This window comes from Heptranchias perlo, chromosome 28 (genome assembly GCF_035084215.1).
Source record: "Heptranchias perlo isolate sHepPer1 chromosome 28, sHepPer1.hap1, whole genome shotgun sequence".
NCBI classification, from domain to species: domain Eukaryota; kingdom Metazoa; phylum Chordata; class Chondrichthyes; order Hexanchiformes; family Hexanchidae; genus Heptranchias; species Heptranchias perlo.
The window spans coordinates 17385054-17412788 of NC_090352.1; the positions used below are offsets into that span (position 1 = coordinate 17385054).

Consider the following 27735-nt stretch of genomic DNA (forward strand, 5'->3'; position numbering starts at 1 on the left):
CAGTCTATTCAACTGTTGAGGCTGAAACAGGCTTTTTGCAATCTTTGCGTCATATTCAACCCCCGATCTGATTTACGATCCCTTCTATCATAGAGACCACCTACAGCCTATGTACATCGCCCCTACCTCATCCCGTCTGCTGCGAAAACCCTCATAGACCAGGGATCAAACCTGACATCTTCACTTCTGTATGGCTTAGTGTCATACAATAGTGTGAATTTATCAGCTGAGAAATTGGGGAGCCTCTTGAACATATTCTAAATCACTCTCACCAAGGGTGCATTTATTACAACTGTAGTGTTGGTGCAAAATAATTATAGTGTAAACGCAGCTGTCATCAAAACAAAGCGGAATGAGATGCCTTGGAGGAGGAAGTGCCAATCCACTTCAGAGCCAGTTTGGGCCTTTACACTTGTCTTACACTCTACACTTTTAAAGTGGGTGTAAAGCCAGAACTCCTTCACAGAGACACTAAACTTGTAATGTTAGTCCACTGTTAGAACATTTTCATATTTTGCAGATTGCTATGAGAAACTATTTGTTTATATAGTTCCCAGTGTGATGTTATGGAAGGAGATGACAGCCAGCTCCATTATAAACTTTTGGTTTTATAATTCTTACAAGTCTACTGACTCCTTGAAATGAAACATTAAGCAGTGAACAAAGTATTTTTTATTATAAATGTCATTCTCCAAATATTATTTCATTTCCTGTTATTTTTCTCAATTTTTTTTGTTGAATAATCAAAGCAGACAAAGAAATTCATGCGCAAAATTGAGGGATTGCGATGAGCACTACCTTGTCATCTCACTGACTTAAACTACACTAGTTTTTAACTAATCTTCACAAACACCTTTTTCTCTTCACAGATTGTACCATCCATGAAAGTCCATAAGAAGAAAAGTGCCTGCTAAATTACTCAAATGAATTAAACTCTATTTTAACTGTCATAAGAGTTCACCTCTCACCTTGGATAGATCACCAATTGGCTGGACTGGTATTGCTGGCCAGTTTCTCACCCGTTTTATATGCTGTGCGATTTCTAAGTGGAAGAAAAAATAGCTACAGAGCATGTGAAGGTCTCATTAAAGATTGAATTCAATGCAAGTTAATGGAAATGGCTGTCAGTTGTGATTTACTGTGGCTTTACACTGGAAATCCACAAACAGCTTTGCACAACCGTATAAAATGGATCACTGGAGTGAAAGCACATTTGGTCTTTGAGAAGTGGATATTTAAAGGTGAACATTACCATCTCCTGTTGGAGTTTGTTCGTTAGTGTTTTTGGATTTCTTTTGCTCTTTTTTTTACTGTATCATTACTTGTAGCTTTTGTTTCTCCTATCATTTTTGTATGTTTATCTCTTTTCTTCCCCTGGTTTTCCCACCATAGTGTTACTAACAGTTGTAATTTTAATTGCAGCAAGTAAAGGATTGAGGATAGGAATTCTCTAGGTATTCTTCTTGCACTCAGAGATTTGGAGGACAATGAGGAATTTGTGAGGAGAGATTAGAAGGAAATCTGACCATGCCTGAGACACTCTGCCTTACAGACCCAGGCAGAGATACCTGTATACGTCAGAGGAGACCTGCCTTGGTGGGAGGAGGCAGTGACTGAGTGATTCTGTCTCTTCAAGACTGGGTCTTCAGACAACATGAACTACGGGAATGGCTCTGGCAATGTCACTGGTCACTCCAAACCTGCGATCTCTGCCAAGTAAATCAGTCTGCAGCACATTGATGTATAATGTAGATGACAGAAGCATTCTTTATTCAACAGAACTCTCTTGCCACTTTTCCTAGGGAAAGTCAGCAGCAACTCAGATATCTGGTCATCTAGGCCCCTGCCACCAATTCATGCTGTTCATGAACACAATGGGGGTTCCATGGGATTAATGTGGTCTATGGCCATAGCGAATAAACAATGCAAATGAATGCAAGGCACATGGTAGCAGTCAAGATGCTTTCACTTTATGCAATTCATTGTGCCACCATTATTTTAAGAACAAGACATACTTGACTCCTGGGTGACCCAAGTATCTCTCCATCGATGCTGACTGACCTGCCGTGTGTTTCCAGAATTTCCTCTTTTTGTTTCAGTATCCTACAGAGCCTTGTTGATTAGCCCCTTGAGACTGCTATGTACAGGAGCAGAATACTAATGTAGTGAAGCCCATGCCTCCCTCAGAATTCTTGTGCAACAATGATCGATATTATATAGAGGTTCAGATTCTTGGCCAGTTCAGGGCGTGTTGTGCAGTATAGCCTGATGAAGGTCTCCAAAGTCATAGCAGTGTGCACAGCTTCACTGTACAAAGAGGAGCTACCATGTAGCAGGTAATAAGGAGGACCAGACACTACCAATGACAGAGGAGAACAATGAGGATGAGGCTGAAGAAATGGAAGATGAGTTTCAGTCAGGAAGATTAAAGCGCTGGTCTCTCATTAACAGCACATTTCCCTGAATGCCTAAGGTGCCTAATGCACAACCGATCTTGTAAAATTGTGCACAAAGCTGTTGCCAAAAAAAAAATCACCATACCCACAATTACCATCTACCTTACCTCTACCACCATTATTGGCCATTCTTCCATCTGCTTCTACCTTATTCTGCCCTTGATTTTTGTCTCGATATCAGGATTTTCCAGGATGTCTTGGACATGGCCCTGTGTGCTCTTCCCAACAATGATGGAACCTTGATGAATCATAAGGATTTCCACTCCATCAAAGCACAGCTAGTCTGTGAGATGTACATAGGATTATGCGGACAAATGCTCGCTTTCCTGGCAGTGGTCATGATGTCTTCATTTTATGACAATAGCCGATTCCACCATTGTTTGACCCTGGCCAAAAGGCCCACAGTTGGCTCCTTGGAGACTAAGGCTATCCAACTGCAGCCTGATTTATGACACCTGTGCAACATCCACTAACATCTGTTGAACACAGGTATATTGAGGTCCATGACAGCTATCATTACTAATGGTAAAACAGAGATTCTGAAACTTTGACAGGTCTGGGGATTTCCTCCAATACAGGACAGCTGAAGTGTCTAGCATCACTGAGGTTTGCTATATGTTGCACAGCCTTGCTGTACAATGTGAAATAAACATAGAGCCCCTGGGGGACTGAAGGCTCTCAGCCTTCTGTAGAGGAAGACATGTGATATTGAAGATGCTGCCGGTGAAACACAATTGCCAGCTGCCAGTGTGACCATTAGGACCTGATTCAGAAGTCCTTTATATAGCGACACCTTTGATCCCTTGCATGATCAGACCTCCCTACATCTTCACCATTCCCTCAACAAAAATCCTCTCACATCCCCAACCACTAAGAAGACCATTTCTCCCATTAAGAGCAATTCCATTATCAGAACACTCTCTGGACACAATGCAAATGAAGTGCCGTCAAATTTTATTTCTTTACTTGTGATTTTTGTGTCTTTTGACTGTTTGCCTCCCTTTTGTTTCCCTTTGGTGCCTGACTGCTGTGCACTACTCCCTAATCTAGTGCATCTTTGATGTGCCCTCATTGTGGCTGGAGCATGGGAGGTGCCAGTCTCATCTCCTAATACTGTCAACGTTGGCCTTTCATCCAGATTTCTTAATAAAAATGGAATTTTTTGTGAGTGATCTGTTCATTCCTTGATTTTGCAATTGTATCACTTGGTAATTCCAAGTAAAATCATTTTTCCTGATGACACTTACATTCATGGTAACAATATTTTTTGTTTGAAATTGTTTCAGGGTCCTTTGTCATCCAAAACTGCTCAATGAGCTTGTAAACAATATAAGGATAATTTTTTGGAGACTTCACAGCTGGCAGGGAGTCCAGCTCAATAGGTGCATAAATCAAGGAATCAGGTTTCATTGTGTCTTGATTTTCCAGACTGGAAAACACTAATTTCTGCACCAAATCTCCAATCCGTGCTTTTGTTGAGGAGGTTACCCCAAAGTATGCAGCATTTTGTAGTTCTATACCTCAGTTAATAAACTTCATATAGTTCAGTCTCTGTCTGGGGAGGACTGCCTCAAACCATTTGACTATTTGGTACACTGTGAGATATTGATTGTCAAGGGAATGTCTCTAACTTACAAAGTCAAACCGATAGGGTAAGACCCGAATAAGTGAACCAACCTCTTATTTTATGGATGAATAGTACAAGATAAAAGAAGGCATGTCAAAGAGATCAATAGGCTCCAGAGTCAGACTGCTGGCACCCACCATTATGCCACCAATTGTATCCGCAGGTCCTGGCATACCTTCCTGGCAATGGTCGTCAGGAACTGGAGTTGTGAATCTGTGCCAGCTGCTCCATAGAGACCTGTAGCCAACCTGCACAATATGGACAGCACTGACAGTGACAGTCAAGGTCACCTCCTGCCATTCACACTGCACTGCTGTCTTCTGGCGAGGGTCTCTTTGAGTGGCAAGTAAGATAATTCTCCTCATACTCCCTTCATGCAGTATCTCTACTTCACCAGCCTTCAAACAAGGGGTTTGGGTGCTGCACTTCTTCATCACTTGCCCACAGACTCTATTTCTTTTTTCCATGTGTACTGTGCCAGTGATTGGATTTTCTTAGCCACTTTTTTTGCCCCAAACAGCCTTTGAAATGGTGGAAATCTCCTTTTACAATATCACAGCCTTTATAAATGCTAACAATTTTTTTGCTCTCATGTTAAGTGAGTCCATCCCTTTAAATTTCCTTTTAAGGACTGCTGGTGGGTGCAATTTCTTGGGTTTTGCCTCTCCTCCAGCCATTTGGCAGCGTCAGGCCCAAAATAGGCTGGGAATCTCCTCCATACTTCATAAGGGCCAACTCTGGGAAATCCCAAGAGATTAGCCCAGCTGTAAAGTAATGAGTACAAAGCTAGCTGCTCCATTACATGGTGTTTTGTTAACCTGTGTAAAATTTACCTTATTGACACTTACTGAAGTAAATGAAGATAAATGTTGGTATTAAATCATTACATCTTCCTTCAAAACAAAACATTTGCACTTATCCACAATCACATGGCTCCCTTACTTTTTTTTTGTTTCTGTTCATTCTTATTAATCCTGTAGTATAATAGACTCATGCGTCATGAGGCTCATGATGATTTCTACATAGCTGCATTTAGGAACTTTAGCCTTTTAATAAATATAGGGTAAGTTTTCTATTTGCCATTGTTGATAGCGTTGGAGTGGAACAGGTGCTGAGAGATTGGAAAATTAGGCAAAGATCGATTTACTGCTTAAAAAAATGCTGCCTGACCTGCGGAGGGCCTTCAAGCATTTTCTGTTTGTGATATTTAACAGTTGCTCCTTAATCTGTGCATATCTTTTCTGCACATCTGTCGATACATATGCAACAGGCATATGCATTGATTGAAGTGGCGACAAGATATGCGTCATTCTGCAGCAGCATGGTCTCTAATCCTGTTTGTGCCGCAGCAGTAGAAATTTTATTGGACTTTCAAGATTAGAGAGCTTCAAAATTAGTTCTCGCAAAAGTAGTCTTTAAATGTTTTCATATTTCTTCCTTATCATTCAGCACTCCTTTCTAAATGAATTGTAAGAGGCAGTACTTTATCCAAAAGATTGGGTATGAATTGACAATCTCAGGAGTCTTTCTTGCACTGTGGACATGACATATGCCCAATAGATGGGACTTTGATCATGCTGGGCTCAACGCCTTCATTATTGATGATGCCAGCAACAGATGTTAGCTCGGTGACTCCAAAATCCACTTTTGTTTGTATTAAGCTTCAGGTTGACTCTTCTATTAACTTTTGAAATCTGCCATCATACTCCTCTTTGGATGAACTCCACACTATTACGTCATCCATCAATGCGTCAACACATTTAATGTGTTCACATATCATATGATATACCCCCGGAGCTGAAGAATACCACACTGAAGTTGTAAGAATCTATACCTTCCTTCAGGAGTATTAAACGTTCAGAATTTGGAATGTGATTCATCCAGTTTCATTTGCCAGGAAGCTGAGCACACATCTAACTTACTAAAATATTTAGCATTAACATACTGTGCTATAAGGGGTAAAACCATGATCCTGCATTCCCAGTGGGGAGCACACACACAGATTGTGCTACAACATTGATTTTTACCTCAAGCCTGGTTCCCAGATAGGACTAAGGGATCGAGGAACTAGCCCAATGCTTTCTTCATGAGTAGGAACCTTTAAATGTAAAATCTTAAAAGAAAGAAGTGGCATTTATATAGCACCTTGTCATCCTCAGGACATCCCACAGCACTTCACATCCAATGAATTATTTTTGAAGTGCAGTCAATTATTGTTAAATATACAAACATGGCAGCCAATTTGTGCAGAGCGTGATCCCACAAAGAGAAAATGAGATTAATGACCAGGTAATCTGTTTTTGGGGGTGTTGGTTGAGGGAGAATATTGGGCAGAATGACTTGATCTTCTTTGCACTGTACCATGGGATCTTTAGAATTCATTTGAACATGGTGACAGGTTCTCAGTTTAACATCTCATCTGAAAGCTGGCACCTTTAACAATATAGTACTACCTTAGAACTGAACTGAAATTCCAGTCTATCTATCTGTTTAATTTTCTACGGTTTTCAAGCAAATTTACAATTCACCATCCTTTTTGTCACCAATTAATAATAAGCTCATTGATACTATTGGTTCAGCTATTTTGTTTTTATAACTTTTAATCCTGTATTCCATCAAGCTCCATTCTTAATTTTCCCACCATGCAGATAGTACATTCTGCATGAGTAACTTATCAATCCTGATCCAGTGTTCACCTGGCAAATAACTAAGTCCTTGAGATAGTCCCTTGTATTCCAGTAATTTATATCCACAGTGTAATCCCTTGTAATGTTGCTTAGATATGGCATCCACTTGTGCTCCTGTATCCAGTTTAAATCATTTGACAATGTCATTTACTATTAATGTTGGCACCCTTTCTCACTCTGATGTTTGATACTCAACGACTGAACATCCATAGCCCTCTGGGGTAGAGAATTCCAAAGATTCACAACCCTCTGAGTGAAGACATTTTTCCTCATCTCGTTCGTAAATGGCCGACCCCTTATCTTGAGACTATGACCCCTAGTTCTCGACTCTCCAGCTAGGGGAAACAGCCTCTCAGCATCTACCCTGTCAAGCCCTCTCAGAATTTTATACATTTCAATGAGATCACCTCTCATTCTTCTAAACTCCAGAGAATATAGACCCATTCTACTCAATCTCTCCTCATAGGACAACCCTCTTATCCCAGGAATCAACTATTGAAGTTTTGTTGCACCTCCTCTAAGGCAAGTGTTTCCTTCCTTAGGTAAGGATACCAAAGCTGTACACAGTACTCCAGATGTGGTCTCACCACAGCCCTATATAATTGCAACAAGACGTCCTTACTCTTATACTCCAACCTCTTTTCAATAAAGGCTAACATACCATTTGTCTTCCTAATTGCTTGCTGTACCTGGATGGTAATTTTCTGTGATTCGTGTACAAGGACACCCAAATCACTTGGAATACCGACATTTCTTAGTCTCTCACCTTTTAAAAAATATTCTGCTTTTCTATTCTGCCTACAAAAGTGGATAACTGGCCTATGGTTCCCTGGTTTGTCTCTCCCTCCTTTCTTGAATACTGGGGTTACATTTGCTGCCTTCCAATCCATGGGTACAGTTCTAGAATCTATGAAATTCTGGAAGATCAAAACCAATGCATCCACTTTTTCTGCAGCCCTTTCTTTTAAAACTCTAGGATGTAGGCCATTGGGTCCAGGGGATTTGTTGGCTTTTAGTCCCATTAATTTCTCCAGTACTTTTTCTTTACTAATCTTATTTACTTTAAGTACCTCACTCTCATTAGACCCTCAGTTCCCCATTATTTCTGGTATTTTTTTTGTGTCTTCTACTGTGAAGACAGATACAAAATATTTGTTTAACGTCTCTCCCATATCCGTATTCCCCATTATAATTTCTCCTGTCTCTGCCTCTAAGGGATACACATTTACTTTTGCTAATCTCTTCCTTTTTATATACTTGTAGAAGCTCTTACAATCTGTTTTTATATTTCTTGCTAGTTTACTCTCCCATTCAATTTTCTCCCTCTTTATCAATTTCTTGGTCATCCTTTGCTGATGTCTAAAACCCTCCCAATCCTCAGGCTTGCTACTCTACTTGGCAACATTGTAAGCCTCTTCATTGTGTTCTGTCCATTGCTCTGACAAGGGTGTTATTAGCTAAGGCTTCAGATGGTAACCTTGGCCTCTCTTCAAGTCTGCATTTTCCTTTAAATAAATCTTGCACAGAGTGTTGCCTTAAAATAAAATAATTTGTGATAGCTGTCTGGAAAGCTGTCTTTAACCTGCAAGATACTATATTGTTGATCACTAATCATATGGAAATTAAATGGAAGTTCATGAATACTATGGCATTGTGTCTAAGAGCCTGAAAGCCCACATGGATGTCATCAGTAACTTCCTGGATTTTGGGAAATGCTGCAGTATGAGAATGAAGCTCCATGTCATCCTGCTGTTGTATTTTTTTCAGTAGGAACTGATTGAGCTGCTTGTTGGTGAAAAAAGCATTCATTGCATATTGACTTATACGACACATGTCCCTTGCAAGAGCCTGGACGGAGGCATAAATGTTCTGGATGGTGGTGACCTTGACTGCCACTGGCATTTACTATCCTTGTAGCCAAGGTTGTAGGTCAGATGGCAGCTGATGGCACAACTCTGAATTGCCTCCTTCCTCAACCTGAGTCTGCAGAGACAGTTCTGTCAAAACACTGCCAGGTAGCTATACCTAGTTTTTTTAACCATGGCTCCATCGGCGATGGTGGGTGTGGGTAGTTTGTTTTTGGTGCAAACAAAGCTCCCTGTCATCCCTTCTTTCATCTTCTTCTTCCATATCCAAAAAACTCGAGACAAGAGGAGTACTCACTGCAGTACCCATTGTTTTCAATTTTGGTTGCTGCAACCAAAAATACAGCCGTTCACCTTTAAGGAAGCACTTCCTGAAAGGTTAGAACAGGAATGGTCTTTGAAAACTATTAAATATGGACAGACTGAGTGTTATACACAATCCCTGCTTAGAAATGGATTTGTTATAATGCCATTTAAATAAAATTGAACATTTGAATTAAGCGCTCGCATTAACACTGGCGGTCAGCCAAGTTTGGAAAGTAGCATCCTGCGCTCTCAATGAGAACTGTAAAATTTCACTAATACACCATTTCCCAGGCCCCCACATACCATCATGTACCAGTGGAAACTTTCAGAAATTCTGCTCTATATATGCAAATATGAATCTTCTTTCTGTTTTTATGGTTCTCTTTTGTCTGGTATGAATTTGCACTTCTCTCTTTGCTTCCGTGTGTATGTGTTTCTCTCTCTGCTTCTGTGTGTATCTGTGTTTCTCTCTCTGCCTCTGTGTGTATCTGTACGTCTCTCTCTGTCTCTGTGTGTATCTGTACGTCTCTCTCTGCCTCAGTGTGTATCAGTACTTCTCTCTCTGCCTCTGTGTGTATCTGTGTTTCTCTCTCTGCCTCTGTGTGTACCTGTACGTCTCTCTCTGTCTCTGTGTGTACCTGTACTTCTCTCTCTGTCTCTGTGTGTACCTGTACTTCCCTCTCTGCCTCTGTGTGCATCTGTACTTCTCTCTCTGTCTCTGTGTGTACCTGTACGTCTCTCTCTGCCTCTGTGTGTATCTGTGTTTCTCTCTCTGCCTCTGTGTGTGTCTGTGTTTCTCTCTCTGCCTCTGTGTGTATCTGTGTTTCTCTCTCTGTCTCTGTGTGTATCTGTGTTTCTCTCTCTGTCTCTGTGTGTATCTGTGTTTCTCTCTCTGTGTGTGTCTGTGTTTCTCTCTCTGTCTCTGTGTGTATCTGTGTTTCTCTCTCTGTGTGTATCTGTGTTTCTCTCTCTGTGTGTATCTGTGTTTCTCTCTCTCTGTGTATCTGTGTTTCTCTCTCTGCCTCTGTGTGTATGTGTTTCTCTCTCTCTGTGTATCTGTGTTTCTCTCTCTGCCTCTGTGTGTATCTGTGTTTCTCTCTCTGCCTCTGTGTGTATCTGTGTTTCTCTCTCTGTCTCTGTGTGTATCTGTGTTTCTCTCTCTGCCTCTGTGTGTATCTGTGTTTCTCTCTCTGCCTCTGTGTGTATCTGTATTTCTCTCTGTGTGTATATCTGTGTTTCTCTCTCTCTGTGTATCTGTATTTCTCTCTGTCTCTGCGTGTATCTGTGTTTCTCTCTCTGCGTGTATCTGTTTTTCTCTCTCTGTCTCTGCCTGTATCTATACTTCTCTCTCTGTCTCTGCGTGTATCTGTGTTTTTCTCTCTCTCTCTGTGATTCTCCCTTGTCACTGTGATTACGAGACTGGAGTGAATGTGTGAGTGTGTGTGCGTCAGACTGGGAGTACAAGGCACTGGACGAAGGAGAGGGAGGAAAAGGTTGAGAGAGACTGGTAGTGTGAGAGAATGAGAATGCCAGCTAGTTGATAATGGCTATCATTAGTTTTCTTTTTGATTCTATGCTTTGACTTCTTTCTTGGTCTATTATTCAGAGGACCTGATGACCTCTGCACACTGTCTGTGTACAACCATCGATGGTGCAGCAGATCCCAACACTGTTGTGTTCTGTATAAAAACTCGTCATTGAAATCCTGCTACTTTCACACAAAAAGGCATGTGAAAAAGGGCATGATGTACAACATAGGTTTTCAAACTTAGACATTACAGGGTTCCCAAGGGGATTCACAACAGGTCACCAAAGTCATGAATATCTGTCAATCTATCATCAGATTTCTGTTTTTTTTTCTGTATTTATTGATTTATTAATGTTACTCCTGTGGCTGTATGCTAATAAAAGAAGTTTTCTGCGATGATAGTGATATTTTCCTTCAGGTAACTGACATTGTATTTCTGAAGTTAGGGCAGAGAGTCAATATTTGCAGAGATGTTAAACAGAAATATCTGCCTGTTCCAGTGGTTCAGGTCAATGTTAAAGAACCTAGCGTTGATTTTCCTGTGATTTACACTCGGGAGATATTTATTCCCCAAGCACAAACACAAAGCACTCGAAAAAGAGGTGGAGATGTGTAACACCAGGAATTCTATGGCTTCTCCCATTGGGGGGAGTTGGGTGGGGTGGGGTGGGTGAAGTACTTGTACCTGCAATCGGCACAGGCTGAAGGCGGTCATTCAAATGAGGCTGAAGGATGCTCTCCTGGCTCTTTTGCATTATTTTCCCCCAATATCATCATTGAGCCACCCATTTTGAGGTACTGCCCAGAAGAAGTGGGCCTTAGGCCCTGCACTCAGTCGCTCTCAGATCAGATGATTGGAGTAAGGCAGGCTGTCAACACACAGGCCCTGAAGCTAAGTCCCTTTTTTGTTCTTACAGGGATATTGGGCCAGGGATTGGTGCTGGAGGGTATCTGGCTGCTGTTTTTGGGCAGCAACCAGGAGGCTCCAACTGATGGACTTTCCACCCCCATTTCCAGGTGCCAGGCCCTGCCGGAGGTTATGCCTGTGCTGGGGGAGCATCGGAGAAATTTAAATGACCTGTACCTGTAAATACCGACGGGATCAGAACACTGCAGACAGAGTGCACTTTGGGTACACTCTACCTGCCGAGCACCCAGGCACAGGGGCCACAGGGAGATTGATGACCGAGGATGATCAGCGAGTTCTACTGGTGTCCTGGCCAACAGTAACTGGTCAACCATCTCATTGCTGATTGTAGAATCTTGCTGTGCAAAATATGCAAGCAGCATCCGTCCTCACCTTTTCAGAATCTACTTTGCCTGCTGATCCCTGGGTAACGCTGCATATACAGCCACAAACAGGACTTTTACACTTTCTGCTTTGTTGTTTGGTGCAGAGACAGACCACAGAGGGTAGACCAGCAAACACCCGGCCTCTGACCCTCTATGAGGAGGAAGCCCTGGCACTACTGAAGTTGGAGAAGTGGAAACCAGGTACCAGCTGTGGGTTTGGCATCACATTCTGCTGCTTTTCCATCCATTGTCGCTGGAGCATTAATCTTCCTGCTAACGGTCTCAGTGTTACTGCACCTTCTGAAATTGACAATAGAACCCTGCGGCTCCAACACCCATTCTAATCTCTCTTTTCTCTTCTCCTCTAGATGAAACACAGCACCAATGAGTGGAATATGGGGAAGAAAAGGAGCCAGGCCCCTAAGCTTCAGTTCCTGCCCGCATTACATCCCCCACGCCATCATTTACCCTCTACCTTCCAAGCACCAGTAAAGGACCTGGGGGTCTTCGGATAACGTGCATAAGGATGTAGCACAAGTTAATGCACAAGTGGCAGGTTGAGGTGGAGTGGGGGGTGGTGGAGGACTGGAAGATGAAGAGACTGATGTTCCTGAGCGGAGGGTCAAGAGTTATCAACCCATGGCTGAGCAGTCTGTGAACGCCGATCTTATGGGTCCTGCATTTAAAAGAATGATGCGTGAAGAGCATCACATCTCTGTGCAGGTACTGTCGACAGTCTCCCAAACATGTGTAGTACCTGACTAGCCAACTGGAGGTGTCCATGGCTAGCATTTGCTGCACCCTCAGGGATGTCTTCAAAGCACTGCAGACCATCCTGGACCAAGCGGCAGCTCCAAGCAGGCCCATGAAAAAGGACAAGCTTCCTGTCTGGCAACTCGAATAGCTGCCATGTTGGGTGACTGGTTCAAGAGTACTCTTTGTTTCAGTTTGGTCAGAATTGGCGACCAGTTGAAGACATCTGTCAGGCAAGGCTTCACTGGTCAGGCATCCATCCTACAATGAGGGTCATACTAGCTATCACTGCAGTGCTGTTGCCTGGGCAGCCTGGCCTTGCCATCTTCCTGACACATGGGATCTGCAGGTTATGATATCTTTCTATCCAAAGAGATAGCAGAATCATTTGAACACGTTCTGGCTCTTTCCTCTGCTGAGGTCCTGGAGAACCACACAGGTATCATGAGCCAAGGAAAAAGGATGTATCCTTCTTCCCCAGGATCCAGCCGGACAGTTGCGTTTGGTCTCTGAGGATAGGTGGCCCACTGGACTGCCTCAAGATAAAGAAGTCATGGCAGCTCCCCAGAAAACACGCATGAACAGGCATAGGAATAGGAGTAGGCCATTCAGCCCCTCGAGCTTGTTCCGCCGTTCAATTAAATCATGGCTAGTCTGTATCTTAATTCCATTTACCCTCCTTGTATGCACTGTGACAATATGAACTCACTTCCACCTTTACCACAGTGCTGTGGCATCAAAGAATGCCTGTTTAACACAGGTAACCCTTCCAACAGGCGCAAGTTAATGCATAATGATGGATAATGTGGTGTATGAAGTCACTATGTCATTGTGCATTAATTTATACATTTAAATTGGAAAATGGGCAGACATTCCGTGTGGCCAATGTCACTTTTGGTGGAAAATAGAAACAATGCAAAAATGGACCGGGATGCAGTGAAGCAAGTCCTCGAGCCATTTCCCACCATTTCCTGCCCCAGAAGGAGGCCATTCAGCCCTTCATGCCCATGCTGGCTCTTTGAGACAGCTATCCAATTAGTCCCACTCCCCTGCACTTTCCTCATAACCCTGCAATTTTTCCTTTTCAAGTTCCAAATAATTGGCAGAAGGGGTTAGAATTCCTTAGTGTTTCATTTGCATGGTAAGGATTTTGTTAATTTATTGAAATTTATTCTAAACATCTTTGCTACTGACTGTTGCTCTCTCCTAACACTCCTCCTCCCTTTATGACTATGGCAGCCTGTTCCATTAGATGTGCAATATTAAGGGTCATTTTTCTCTACCTGTATAGTTTTATAGCCTGTACAAACAATGAATATTTAAGAGATGTTTAATGATCCCCATTTTGACATCTGCAAATACTAATCTGTTACTGCTCATCTAAATGGGTCACTTTAATGCCTCATTATTCATTAACAATTATAGTCTAGCCAGTATAAATGTCAGACCTCAAAATTCTTGCCTATTTCTGTGGGTAAAAAGCACTTTGCAAAATATTTTTTTTTTTGCAATGCAGCATACTTTATGATCTACTTTTTTTAGATGGCTCCTCGTGTAATAAATAATAAACACCAGGAACTCTTGGTGGACTCCTAGTTAAGCAACTATATATCAGAATATTTGGGTCAAAGAACAGAAATCCCAAATGTCCCTGGATTTCTGGGATGATCCCTAATACTCCATTTATATTACAATTTTGCCCCACAGTACCTCTGCTTTCAGTGGCAAACTCATAATGTAAATTATTGACATAATTACCATCAGAGATGGGACAGACCAGTTGGATAGACCATCACTGACAGTAATGGCCCCTCAGCTGCTGATATAAACCCCGCCATTGGAGGGGAAGGTGACCAAAAACTGTGGGCACTGGCAGGCCTATGGGCTGAAGTACTCCCCTGTCTCTCTGCATACAGGCAGGGAAGGGGTCTCACTACCACCTCATAGACATTTCCCAGCCTCAGTGGAAAGAAGATATCTGTTTTAAAGTGGATCTGTCGAAACTTGGTGCAATACAAGTGGGTGGCTTTCTGCAGTAGCAGGTCTGGGTGTCACAGGAAGCAATTCTTCAATATATATGTAATTTAATGGTCTCGCATTCTCGATGCACAGAAGTTTAGTCCTAGTTTCAGGTAGATTCTCTGAGCAAATTACTGAGGGATTTCTTGACTATGTAATTATGTAGTGTTTCTATTTTTATCCTCTCTTTTCCTCCCCTGAGTGTGTAGACTCCTTACTGGAGTAAGATTTTTTGAAGGGGTGAGAGGTATTGTTATGGTAACTTTAAATTTGCAGTTGAAACTCTGTACCTCCATATATTATATAACAGCGGCAAGTATACTTTTACATCTTTCTGTGAAATGGGTGAATTAAAATTTACCAGAAAAATAAAAATTACTACAAAAATATAATAATGTTAAATTATTGATAGAACAAAGAGTATTGTAGGAGTGCCTGAGTGATATAAAACTACCTGATATGTGGGCTAAATAGTCAGCTCGGATCCCAAATGGTAGTATAGATACTGTCAGTAGAGTATAAAATATTTAGAGTGACATTTTTTGTGTAGAATATTTTTGTGAATTATAAGCATGCAGGCACTTTTTAGCTAGTTTTGTGAAGTGCCTTTGATCTCTGCTCAAAAGGATTTGGCCATCTTCCAAATTTGGAAAGTAAGCATAGAATATAGATAGCAAAGGAAAGAACAGGCCTCAGATCTCAACAGTTTGTCACAAAGCTAGTTTAAGGTTCTCACTTTGCAAATTATTTGCACTGTGAATATTACAGAAATCACAATACATTTTCACACTGCAGCCATACTGTGTAGCACCAATCACAATGATTATACTTCACCTTTCCCTGACATGTTCAATGGGAATTGATAGGGGAGCCCTTCCTTGTTAGCAAGGAGATAATCGTCTTCATATTTTTGTAATATTTGCATTCTAAATATTTTTTTCTCCACTTTTTTTCCTTCTCTCTTGGCTGGGGTGTAGATCCATGGGTGCTGGAATTGACTGTTGGCTGGGGTACAGTCCCATGGGTGCTGGAATTGACTCTTGGCTGGGGGACAGTTCCATGGGTGCTGGGATTGACTCTTGGCTGGGGGACAGTTCGAAGGGTGCGGGGATTGACTCTCAGCTGGGGGACTGTTCCGTGGGTGCTGGGATTGACTCTCAGCTGGGGGACAGTTCGAAGGGAGCTGGGATTGACTCTTGGCTGGGGGTGGTTCCATAGGTGGTGGGATTGAATCTTGGCTGGGTGTACAGATTCATAGGTGCTGGGATTGACTGTTGGCTGGGTTACAGTTCCATTGCATTCTAAATATTTTGTTTTTTTCTCCACTTTTTCCCTTCTCTCTTGGCTGGGGTATAGTTCCATGGGTGCTGGGATTGACTGATGGCTGGGGTACAGTTCGGAGGGTGCTGGGATTGACTCTTGGCTGGGAGAAAGTTCGAAGGGTGCTGGGATTGACTCTTGGCTGTGGTATAGCTCCATGGGTGCTGGGATTGGCTCTTGGCTGGGATATGGTTCCATGGGTGCTGGGATTACTCTTAATGGTGGTACAGCTTCACAGTAACCTATCTTCATGTGGGAACCTAAAGAGATTACTTTATTTCAGAATTAGTTATCATTTAACATCTGCATATGTGCACATTCCAGCAGTAGTCACTGGGTTGCGATCACGACCTGGAGCTCTAGCTGATTTATCCCTCCTAAGGTTGGCACTGAGGTTGGATATAGCATTCTTATAGCCACCCTAGCTGAGATCTGCAAACTCAACATGGCTTTAACATGGCCTCAGCAGGGACTTTCCTGGTTTGTATGACCCAGTTACTCACTGTTAAAACCGGATGAACCATCGAGGAAGTACAAATAAACATTAAAAGTACTCACAGACAGTGAAACAATCCTAATTAATAAAATTAAAAAATGGAAATGGGCAATGAAGACCCCTTTATACTGGCAAAAAACAATATATTGTAGATGGTGGAAATCTGAAAACAAAAGCAGAAAAAGCTGGAAATACTCAGTAGGTCATGCAACATCTGTGGAGAGACATCAGTTGACATTTCCAGTCTAAGACCCTCCCTCAGGATCCCTGTATGCTGAACGTCCTGTAGACACTATATTCTGAAGTTCCCTTGTCTGCTGCTATCCCTATTACATTACTATTCACAGCCAGGACTTGCTGCATACAGATTACAATGGAGAGGGCGGAGGCTTAACGTCTTCCACAAAGCCAGACCAGACCAGGCCAAGTAAGAACACACATCATATCCCAGTCCCACATGCCACTCCTCATTTACTGACTATTTACCCTAGTTCTTACCTCTGTCTCTCCTTTACTATGCAAAGCTCTCCATCCACAACACTTTGGTGTCCACTTCGTACTGTCTACCTCCTGACAACCCATGTGCAATGCCACGCGGCATCAACTAGTAACATTATGAAAATGGTATGTAAGCACACAATTCCTGCCCATCACTCTTTCTCTGTAAAGCCTTGGTCATCAGGCTTTGATATCCAAAGCCAGTGCCACACTTGCATGTGATTGACTCAAATTATGTCTTCAGAAATGAGTGGAAAATCACATGAACGGACAGGCACCTTACCAATTGAATGTGAGAAAAGCAGGTAGCGCAATGAAAAATTGTTAAGTACTTATGAAAACAAACAAATCTCGATGACCAGTCAGTAGAATCTACCAATTAGTGAAAGAAGTCCACACAACCAAATCAGACAAACAATTTTTTGAAAATTTGTACACCTGTAAATTTTTTCTCAGTAACTGAGGAATTTCTAATGTCCAAAATAAAGTTTTTAACATCACAATAGCATGATTAAACCTACCTACAAAGTTATATTTTATGTGTCGTTTATGTTCCACAATGTCAGGTTCCACATGTACACTGACGACACCCAGCTCTATCTCATCACAGCCTCCCTCGACCCCTCCACTGCCTCTGATATGTCACACTGCTTGTCCAACATCCAGTATTGGATGAGCAGAAATTTCCTCCAATTAAATATTGGGAGGACCAAAGCTATTGTCTTCGGTCCACACCACAAACTTCATTCCCTAGCCAGATGCACCATCCCTCTCCCTGGCCACTCTGAGGCTGAACAAGACTGTTTGCAACCTTGGCATCCTATTTGACCCTGAGCTGAGCTTCCAATCCCATATCCTCTCCATCACTAAGGCCACCTACTTCCACCGCCTCTGCCTCAGCTCATCTGCTGCTAAAACCTTCAACCTTGCCTTTGCTACCTCAAGACTGGACTATTCCAATGATCTCCTGGCCGGCCTCCCACCTTGCATCTTCCATAAACTTGAGCTCATCCAAAACTCTGCTGCCCATATTCTAATTCGCATCAAGTCCCATTAACCCATCACCCCTGTTCTCGCTGATCTACACTGACTCCCGGTCCGGCAACACCTCAATTTTAAAATTCTCATCCTTGTTTTCAAATCCCTCCATGGCCTCGCCCCTCCCTATCTCTGTAACCTCCTCTAGCCCTATAACCCTCCAAGATTTCTGCGCACCTCCAATTATGACCTCTTGCGCATCCCTGATTTTCCTTGCTCCACCATTGGCGACTGTGCCTTCAGCTACCTAGACCCTAAGCTCTGGAAATCCCTCTCTAAACCTCTCCGCCTCTCCACCTCTCTCTTCTCCTTCAAGATGCCCCTGAAAACCTGCCTCTTTAACCAAGCTTTTGGTCACCTGTCCTAATATCTCCTTATGTGGCTAGGTTTCAAATTTTGTTTGATAATCACTCTTGTGAATCTCCTTGGGACGAATTATTACGTTAAAGGCGCTATATAAATGCAAGTTGTTGTTGTTGTTGTCTGAGTAGCTTCTTTAATGTTTTCACATGAAGGCCTCAAATTCTCTCTATTTTCACCCAGGGCAATCACTCTGTTAGCTTTGGGGAAATAATGCAGTCTAGGCATGTGCAAAATTTCACATGCATCAGTAACATTCTGTCCGGGTGAGTGCAAGCTAACTCACAACTGAAAGGGTTTTTCACCTGATGATGCAAATGGATTTTTGAGTTTTGCCAAATTATTTGAAAACAATCTTCAGAAGTTTTCAGGTAAAGTTTAATTTTTTTAGCTTAGAATTACAACATAACTAAGAGGCAGCTAGTCTGCCAGCCAGCCAGATAGAGAAAATCATAGAACAGAAGGACTCAATTTGATCAATTATGCCTTTGCTAGTGCTAGCTTTTTATCTGGAATTGTCTGCCCCACTCCCATTTTCTGCCCTTTATCCATATCCTTTTATAATTCTTCCTTTTCAAAAAATTATCCAATTTGTTTTTAAATAATGTTATAATCTCTACCTCACACCTGGCATTTCATGTTCTAAAAGCTCTCTGTGGAAATATTTCTTCTAATTCTCCCTTCATTCTTCCAGTGATAATCCTGAATCTAAGCTCCTAAATACTGACTTGCCAATCAGTGAAAACAGTCTTTTATTATTATCCTCTCAAAACCTTTCCGAATTTTGAATGCTTCTCTTAGACCCCCCCCCCCCACCTACTTATCCTTTTCTGTTCTAGTGAGAAAGGTCCAATTTTTCAAGTCCTTCTTCAGAACCATAAGTTTTCATTCCTGGTATCATTTTAGTCAATCTTCACCGTACATTTACGATAGTTGTAGTATCTTTCCTGTAATGACTGCCCAGAACACCAACCTTGACCTAACCAATGTCTTCTACAAATTCAACATCACTTCTTTGCTTTTATAGTCAATGCCCCTCTGCACACCATTCCCATTTTCCATTTTTATAGCCTTTTCTACACACACCAGGGATGTGAGCACAAAATTTCGGCTGATACTTCAGTACAGTACTGAGGGAGTGTGAAGTTCGAAAATTACCTCTCAGGCCTTTACTTCATCTTTTCTTAATGAGGTTTGGCTCCATTAGCATGTGTTTGTAGCGCATTGTTTTAAAGCCCAGGGTCATCCTGGGTATAATGTAAGATTAATATCCTGGAGTTTTGCCCAGGAGAAATTTCTGCTTGCGAGGTTTAACTGTGATTATTCAGGGAAGTTAATAAACTGGAAAGAGTTCACGAAGGTCCAATTGTGCACTGTATGTTAGATGGCCTTTTCTTGTTCTAAGTACTGCTAAGTCAGTATTTAGGAGCTTAGATTCAGGATTATCACTGGAAGAATGAAGGGAGAATCAGAAGAAATATTTCCACAGAGAGCTTTTAGAACATGAAATGCCAAGTGTTGAGGTAGAGATTATAACATTATTTAAAAACAAATTGGATAATTTTTTGAAAAGGAAGAATTATAAAAGGATATGGATAAAGGGCAGAAAATGGGAGCGGGGCAGACAATTCCAGATAAAAAGCTAGCACTAGCAAAGGCATAATTGATCAAATTGAGTCCTTCTGTTCTATGATTTTCGCTATCTGGCTGGCTGGCAGACTAGCTATTATTGCCCATAACTGAACACTTTCCAATGTCTCTATTGTTGGTTAAATGGAACGCAGTACTCTGTGTGAAGGCTCAACATTGCTTTCTGAGGTACTTTTATGTTACAGCCCATGCAGGCCAGGTTCTCAGTGAGCAACAGCAAAATGATCTCCCTGTGTCGCCTTCCCAATTTACTTTTTAAATCTGCCACTGGCCTCCTGAAGGATGATTGGGCATACAAAGATGTGTTCTTTTGCACATGTTCTGTCTATGAATGTGTGGAGTGTCCAGGACACACAGTGGACCCATTAAATTTTCCAAATGTATTGAATTCTCTCAAAACTTAGAGAAACTCAATAAAATTGGATTTTGCATGCAGTGTTTGTTTTTTCTTTAAAAGCCTCCAATTTCCGATTTTGATGCTGAGCTCATACTGTGCATCAGCATGCTCGCGTCATGATGCTATTTTGTATCACAACACAAGCACACTGATGCTCTGAACTAGCTCTATGCCTTTCCGTGTGGAGGTAGCTGTCCTTTATACTGGAGAATGCTGACAATGCTGTCGCTGTTGTGCATCAACAGTCAGTGATACTCCAATAAGGTAAAGCCTCTTATAGAATGTTATTATTACCTCCCAAGACATAACTTAAACGTTGTGTTTGGTTTGATAGTTTTTGCTAGCCAATGTGCCATTTAGAATTTTTAACAGTCACTATTTCATTTACTAACACACGAATATTGTTTTCCTGATGCCCTCTATTCAGCATAATGTGTCCTGTGTAACCCTGCTGTGCCTTACATTGTTGAGATTAAGACTTAATATTGATCTCACCAATTGCTAAGTGTCTGCATTGCTCTCTGAATAATTCTTCACCTTGGAATATTCTGCTTTCTCCATGTGTATCATCTGTAAAGTTAGATATTGTATTTGTAATATTTTCATCAAGGTCATTAATAAATAAAGGTCATAGGACCATTACCAAGGGCCTAAGCTGTTCACAACTTCTAATTAGAACTATTATCAATGTCTACCTTCTGTTTCCTATTATCTAGCCAGCTAATTATCCAATTTACAATCTTGGATCCTAAGAGCTTTCACTGTAGTCATAAGTCTCCTGTGAGAGGCCTTGTCAAGGGCTTTCTGAAAGTCAAAATATATAATATCCACCATCTTACTCATCTATAAATCTGTTGTATCGTTGAAGAATTCCAGTACATTTATTAGGTATGACCTGCCTTACAGCAGCTGTGTTGTCTGGGATTTATCAATCTTCATTCTCATCGACTACTGTTAAATTTCTTCCTTTTAATGGACTCCTATATTTTTCACACTACAGATGTCGAGCCAAATTCTAATGCGTTTCCTCTTTTTTTAGAAATTCAATTCACCATCTCCTTTTTGGCCTTCTTATCTAACACCATGCCCGTCAAAAGAGTGAGTAGATCTGTCATCTGCTGCCAAGCCTTTACCAATATGGCTCTGAAACTCACACTTGGAGGTGCATGAGTGCAGGCCAGGTGACCATTCCTCTGAATTTCCTTCCCTCGTTGAGGGAAAGTGGTGCCCTGCACTTGGCACCTCCCATGGCTACATGCCTGAGATGGATAATTCAGTGTGTGGAAGATCACAGGCATGACACTGTTTCCTACCAGCTCATGACACAGCATCTTGGCTGTGCCACTATACTGTCCAAAGTTAATGCATTTGAAACATTTCTCCCAGATTGGTAGTTTTGAATGTGATTTCACATTACTTTGCATGAAATAAACCCTCCAGTTTCCTCAGTCCAGTTTTAGTTCTTCTCAGTCCTGTGCACAGTACGTAAGTTTGAAAGTAGCTTTGGAATTTATGTAAAATTCGGGTGATATTTTCCTTCTTTCACTAACGTCAGTGAGCAAGTCTACGCGTACACTCGCACTGAGTTTTTCCACTGGCATTAATGAATGAAAAGAAAGAATGCCATCTTCATGACCAATTCATTATTTTTGAAATACAGTCATTACGCTGTAGAAAACGCAGCAGCCAATTTGCACTCTGCAAGGTCCCATAAACAACAAATGAGATGACTAACTGGTTAATATGATCTTGCTTCTGTTGTTTGAGGAAGGATTGTTTGCAAGGACACCATGAGAACTATCTGCTCTTCCACAAATTGTGCCAGGGGATCTGTTATGTCCAACTGAACAGGTGGGGCATCTCATTTGAAAGAAGGCACCTCCAACAATACAACACTCCCTCAGTACTGCACTGAAGTGTCAGCCTAGATTTTGTGCTCAAGTCCAGGATTGGGACTTGAACATACAACCTTCTGATGTAGAGGTGAGAGTGTTACCAGCTGAGTCACACCGATACAATGGAGGAAAAGATGCTCCTGTAAACTGTACTGCTCTGGGGTAAAGAATCATCACTGAGTTTATAGAATTCAATAAAGAAACAAGGCATAAGAGAATATGAAGCTGGTTTTATAAAAATGGTTACTGATGGGATAACTTTTTTTTAGCCAATAAGGTGTGAGATATACATTTTGTTTTTGCAGTTTGACATCCTTTATTTTTGTACTTAGTTAAATGTGTAAGAGCATGCTGTACACTATAAGATGGAATAGTGCAGTAGAGTAATGAAAAACCTACTTTACCCCTTGGTGGATACATGTTTGGTTTCCTTTTTAATTACTAGCCCCAATTTTAATGAGCAGATCACCAACTTAAGTTGAGCATCTCAACTCATTGCAAGTCAGCATCCTGTTTGTCATTCATGTAAAAACCAGTGACCTGAATCCCTTTCCAAGCTGGTAGAAGGAATCCATATGATTGCAAATGACCTTGTCAAGAAAGATTAATTAAGAATATAATTCAGATTCAAATCTTGATTGGTGATATACCAAACTCTCTCTCCCATTAAAATAACTAAAGATTTTTTCATTCTGGTCACAGATTGATTCTTATTTTTCCATCAGTTTGATATGCAAAGGATTACACTGGAGGAACTGAAGCACATATTATTTCATGCATTTCGGGACCATTTGACAATGAAAGATATTGAGAACATCATCATTACGGAGGAGGAGAGTCTGAATGAAAGTTCAAGTAACTGTCACACCGAATTTGAAGGTAAGCCCACCATAAATACTGAATAGAGGTTGAGTTTGTTGATATTTTTGAAGTTGGCTTGAGTGACTCTCAGCCGAAGAAGAAAATAATAATCTGATTAAGGACACCACAGATTTTATTTGAAAGAGTTAGGTTAACTTTCTATAACATTTAGTTACTGGGCAAAGTCACTAATCTTTCTTTATTATTTTCTTCTGTGTGGACCACAGCTGTCCCTTATTTTGTCAATGCTGGGTAGAGCCTGCATTTCAGATTCTTCTCTTTATTTCAACCAGAACAAAAATAGTTTATTTTTCTCTCCTGCTCTCTTAAAAATAAGACTGAAGCTGGGGAATCACTTTATGGGTATCCATAGCCCTCTGGTATCTCAGCCATGTGTGACAGTCATGGGGGGGAGGATGGGGGCGGGGGGTAGGTGGTGCTATATGGCTTTGAGGCATTAGAGCTGAACCTGATCCTGCCCTGGCTCGTTATACACAGTGATGTGTACTGGGTGAGAACATACAGGGCCACTCGATAGTGGTCAGGACCAGGACCCTCAGTTGATAGTTTCTTCTCCTTAACCTAGAGAATTGAGGCCTATTGTATCCTAACACTGCTCCAGTTGAGATTAATGAACTCAGCACAAACCAGGCCCTTTCTGGGTCTGTATGGCTTAATACTACACCAAGGGTGTGTTTATCTAGTCAGCCATCAAGGTAACATTGCAGTTTGTAATTTCTCTTCTCTATTGAACCTGGATTTGATAGCAGTCCTTTGGATGAAACATTAAACCAAAGAAATGGACATTAAAGATCCCCTGGCACTATTTGAAGAAAATAGATTTTTTTAAATTCATTGTATGTGGGCATCACTGGCAAGGCCAGCATTTATTGCCCATCTCTAACTGCCCCATGAGAAGGTGGTGGTGGTGAGCTACCTTCTTGAACAACTGAGTGGCTTGCTAGGCCATTTCAGAGGGTAATTAAGAATCAACCACATTGCTGTGGGTCTGTAGTAACATATAGGCCATATTGGGTAAAGACAGCAGGTTTCCTTCCCTAAAGGGCATTAGTGAATCAGATGGGTTTTTACAACAATCTAGTAGTTTCATGGCCACCATTACTGATACTAGTTTTTTTTAAATTCCAGATTTTATTTAATTAATTGAATTTAAATTCCCCAGCTGCCATAGTGGGATTTGAACTTATGACTCCAAAAATATTAGTACAAGCTACTAGTCCAGTAACATAACCACTATGCTACCGTACCCAGTTGGTGTATGCCAGTGTCCTGGGTAATATTCCTCCCTCAACCGATACCACTAAAAAGAAAATGAATTTATCCCATTGAATTTCAGGGTCATGATATTTTAACATCCATCCAGCTAAGATAAGACTGTTATTATAAATATTCCAGAAGTCTCTGTGAATAGTTTTTATTAACACTTTTACAAAAACTTGAATAATGAGATTTTTTTTCGCAATTTATTCTCCAATTTTCTTTTATCTCCCTCTTTTGTGACGGGGTATAGTTCCCCAGGCACCAGTCACCTTCCACGACCTCACCCAAGTGACTGATCCTTGAGTGTGTGCCTTGGCAATTAGTACTGGCAAGCTATCTAACACAAGCGAACTCTCTCCTGTCCTCACCCAACATCTAAACATTGACACTTCCAGTACAGTCAAGACCAGTAACTTAGCTGATATTTCTTCTCCTAACCCAGCATTCTGCTGCCAACTCTAGTCCCCTTCAGCCCTGGCTGAGATCAGGTAACTAACTGAAGATCAAACTTGAAATCTTCCTGTTCTGTACAGCTCAGAAACAGAGATGTTACCTCTGGGCCATATGGATGGCTTCAGGATGTTCCAAACTGCTTCACAGCCAATGAAGTACTTTTGAAGTGTAGTCACCGTTGTAATGTAGGCAAGCACAGCAGCCACTTTGTGCATAGCAAGGTCCCACAAACAGCAGTGAGATAAATGGCCAGTTAATCTGTTTTTGGTGGCGATGGTTGAGCGATAAATGATGGCCAGGACATCGGGAGATCCATCTGCGCCTCTAATAGTGCTGTGGGATTTTTCACATTGACCTGAAAGAGCAGATGTACAATATTAACCCATAAAATATTTTACATTATCATTTTTAAAAGTTGTAAGTTGTGAGTACAATTTTTAATGATAATAATATTACTTTGGGTGATTTTTATAGTGTCATAAAATCCAGTAGAAATGATTAACTGGTTATGTGAAAGTAGGGCTGACTTTCCTGACCTTTGCCCCTGGACTATTTCTCAGTTACAAAGATAAGAAACAAGATAGCAGAGGCCTGTTGCTCCGGGTCTATGCCCCTTTACATTGCCTCAAGATTTCCGGGGCTTCCCTGAGAGGATGTCTGCCATAGATGTAGGCCCCATGTTACATAGTAATGAGGTGGGAAAGGATGTCCCTGGCTTCCTGTCTCAACTTCCTGGCATTGTAGCCAGATGGAATGGTGCCTCAAGTGGCACCAAGGACCCCCTCAGAGTGGAAGGGGCACAGCAGCAAGCTAAAGAAGACCCGAAAGGACCAGATAAGAATTTTTCCTGCTAATCCTCAGGATCTTTGGGCCAGGTTACGGTCCCTGCCACAGTACGGAAACGGCCCTACTCAAAGTCACAAATGACATCCTCTGTGACTGTGGCGCACCATCCCCTCTTTATCCTTCTTGACCTGTCTGTAGCTTTTGACACAATTGACCACACTATCCTCAATTTTTGCCTGATTGCGCACCTATGAAGCACTTTGGGATATTTTACCACGTTAAATGCACTATATAAATGGAAATTGTTGTACTTACCATCCTGAATAAGCAGTAGAGTTTTTCCTAGTAGCAAATAAACACATAGCTACGAGCTGGATTTCTCTGTAAACATAGCAGCAACACAGTTCAGAATATTGGTAGAACTTAGTATGCTGTTCAAACAATATTTTTTGTTGTATGGGGTGGACTCCCCTTGAAGAAAACGACTCCAGATTAAACTGTCATTTCATCACCAGCCCGAATCAGAGCTCTTCAATAAGCACATAGGCTGGTGAAGGATCTGATTCAAACTCACATCTCCAAAATGAATGACAAGAGGCATGGACAAAATATATTTAACTAGCGTGTCTTTCTGGTCCAGCTGAATCTTTACGTAACTCACCCCTATATGAAGAAATCCTTGTAAAATAATGATGAGTCACAAAATTAATTAAAATTTCTGTCAGCTTTTGGAGATTAAGAAACAAGATTGCTGAAAACTCCTGAGTTATTAGAAGCTATCTGACGCACATTGCCTCAGGCCATGGGCCAATGTTCATTCATGGCTTTAATACATACTGATATTGCCAGTTATGTAATGCTGAATTTCAACCAGTTCTTTGTATTCTAAACTCAAGTGCTGTCGTTACGTTCAAGTGACTTTGAGATCTTTTACTGTTGACGTCTGAAGGTTGGTAAACCCCACTCTGACCAAGTCGATGTAAAACGTGATCCAGGTGCAGACACTTGGGGCTCAATTTTCAAATAGAAGTCAGTTGGGGGCGGGCGGGCCATGAAAACCGGGAAAATCCGGAGCGGGTAAGGAAGCCGGCTCCAACCCCCCGACTTCTGCGTTTCACACAAACGCATGTGCTTCAAGAATCCGGACGTCCCGCTGGCAATTAAAGCCGGCGGGCTGATATTTAAAGCAGTCATTAAGATAGTTAAAGTTGTTAAAGTTTAACTATCTTAATTTTATGGTGATTGATGTAGGGAAAGGATTTTCATTCTGCCTCAGTGTGCTTCCTGTGCAGTGTGAAACACTCCATGTTGAAGAAGCCGTGTTTCAGCCAGCAGCCATTTGGACATTTAAATCCCTGTTTGACAGATGGGGATAAAAGGTGAGTTATTGGCGCAGGGCTCTCAGTTCTCTCAGACAAACTTTTGGCTGGGAGATCTTTGTGTTTAGACTGTGAATTCTTGGTTTCCACTCAGAATTGTTCTGTTAATACATATTTACCAACATTCCGGATCCCCTCAAACTGACACCATCAGGATGGGGGAGGGGGGGGGGGGCGCGATGGCTCCCGTACTTGTGACACTATCTCAGAGATTCCCTCCCGTACCTGTGCCACCATTCCACTCATGCAGGAGTTGGACTCCTCCATCCTCTGCACTATTGTGGAGAGTGTGCATAGCACCTGTTCCAGTACCTTGCAAACGTGCTGCTGTCCCTCGATCATTCTCCTTTTAAAGGATGGCCCCCGTGGTTCAGCATCTGTGTCCAGCTGAGCAGAGCCTGGAGAGGAGTGCGCCCACCGATGCTCACTCGCCACAGCTGCCCCTGCCACCAGTGTCTGCTCGTGCTCACTTGTGTGTGATGACTCACCAGGTGCCAACCCAACTAACTGTGTACTAGGACCCACTGAGGTGTGAGTATCTGCGCTGGTGGATGGCTCTCTATGATGTGACGGTGCGTCCTCAGAGGCCTGGAGCTCCTCTGTGGAATCATCCTCTGCCGTCACTGCGGTCGTTGAAGGGCCTGTAAGAGAACAGGAGGCAATTTTAAGCATCATCACAGATGTGTCATGTTGCGATGAGCATACTGAGGTGTTCAACATGCCAATCATTGTTAACATCAATTCATGTTGCGTGTGATGGATGTTAAAGTTGTGTCACCAGATGTTT

At 41.8% G+C, this 27735-nt stretch overlaps 1 protein-coding gene across 2 annotated transcripts in view; it reads left to right on the plus strand.

The window, feature by feature from the left end:
• Positions 1-27735, plus strand: part of caln1 (calneuron 1) — a 222016-nt gene that overhangs the window by 188893 nt on the left and 5388 nt on the right. Inside the window, exons 5-6 of one of the 2 annotated variants that reach the window (XM_067967919.1) lie at positions 22914-23067; positions 23483-23485. In XM_067967919.1, the coding sequence (XP_067824020.1) occupies positions 22914-23067; positions 23483-23485 (157 nt within the window). The remainder of the gene's footprint in view (positions 1-22913; positions 23068-23482; positions 23486-27735) is intronic. The other variant, XM_067967918.1, reaches the window with a different exon arrangement.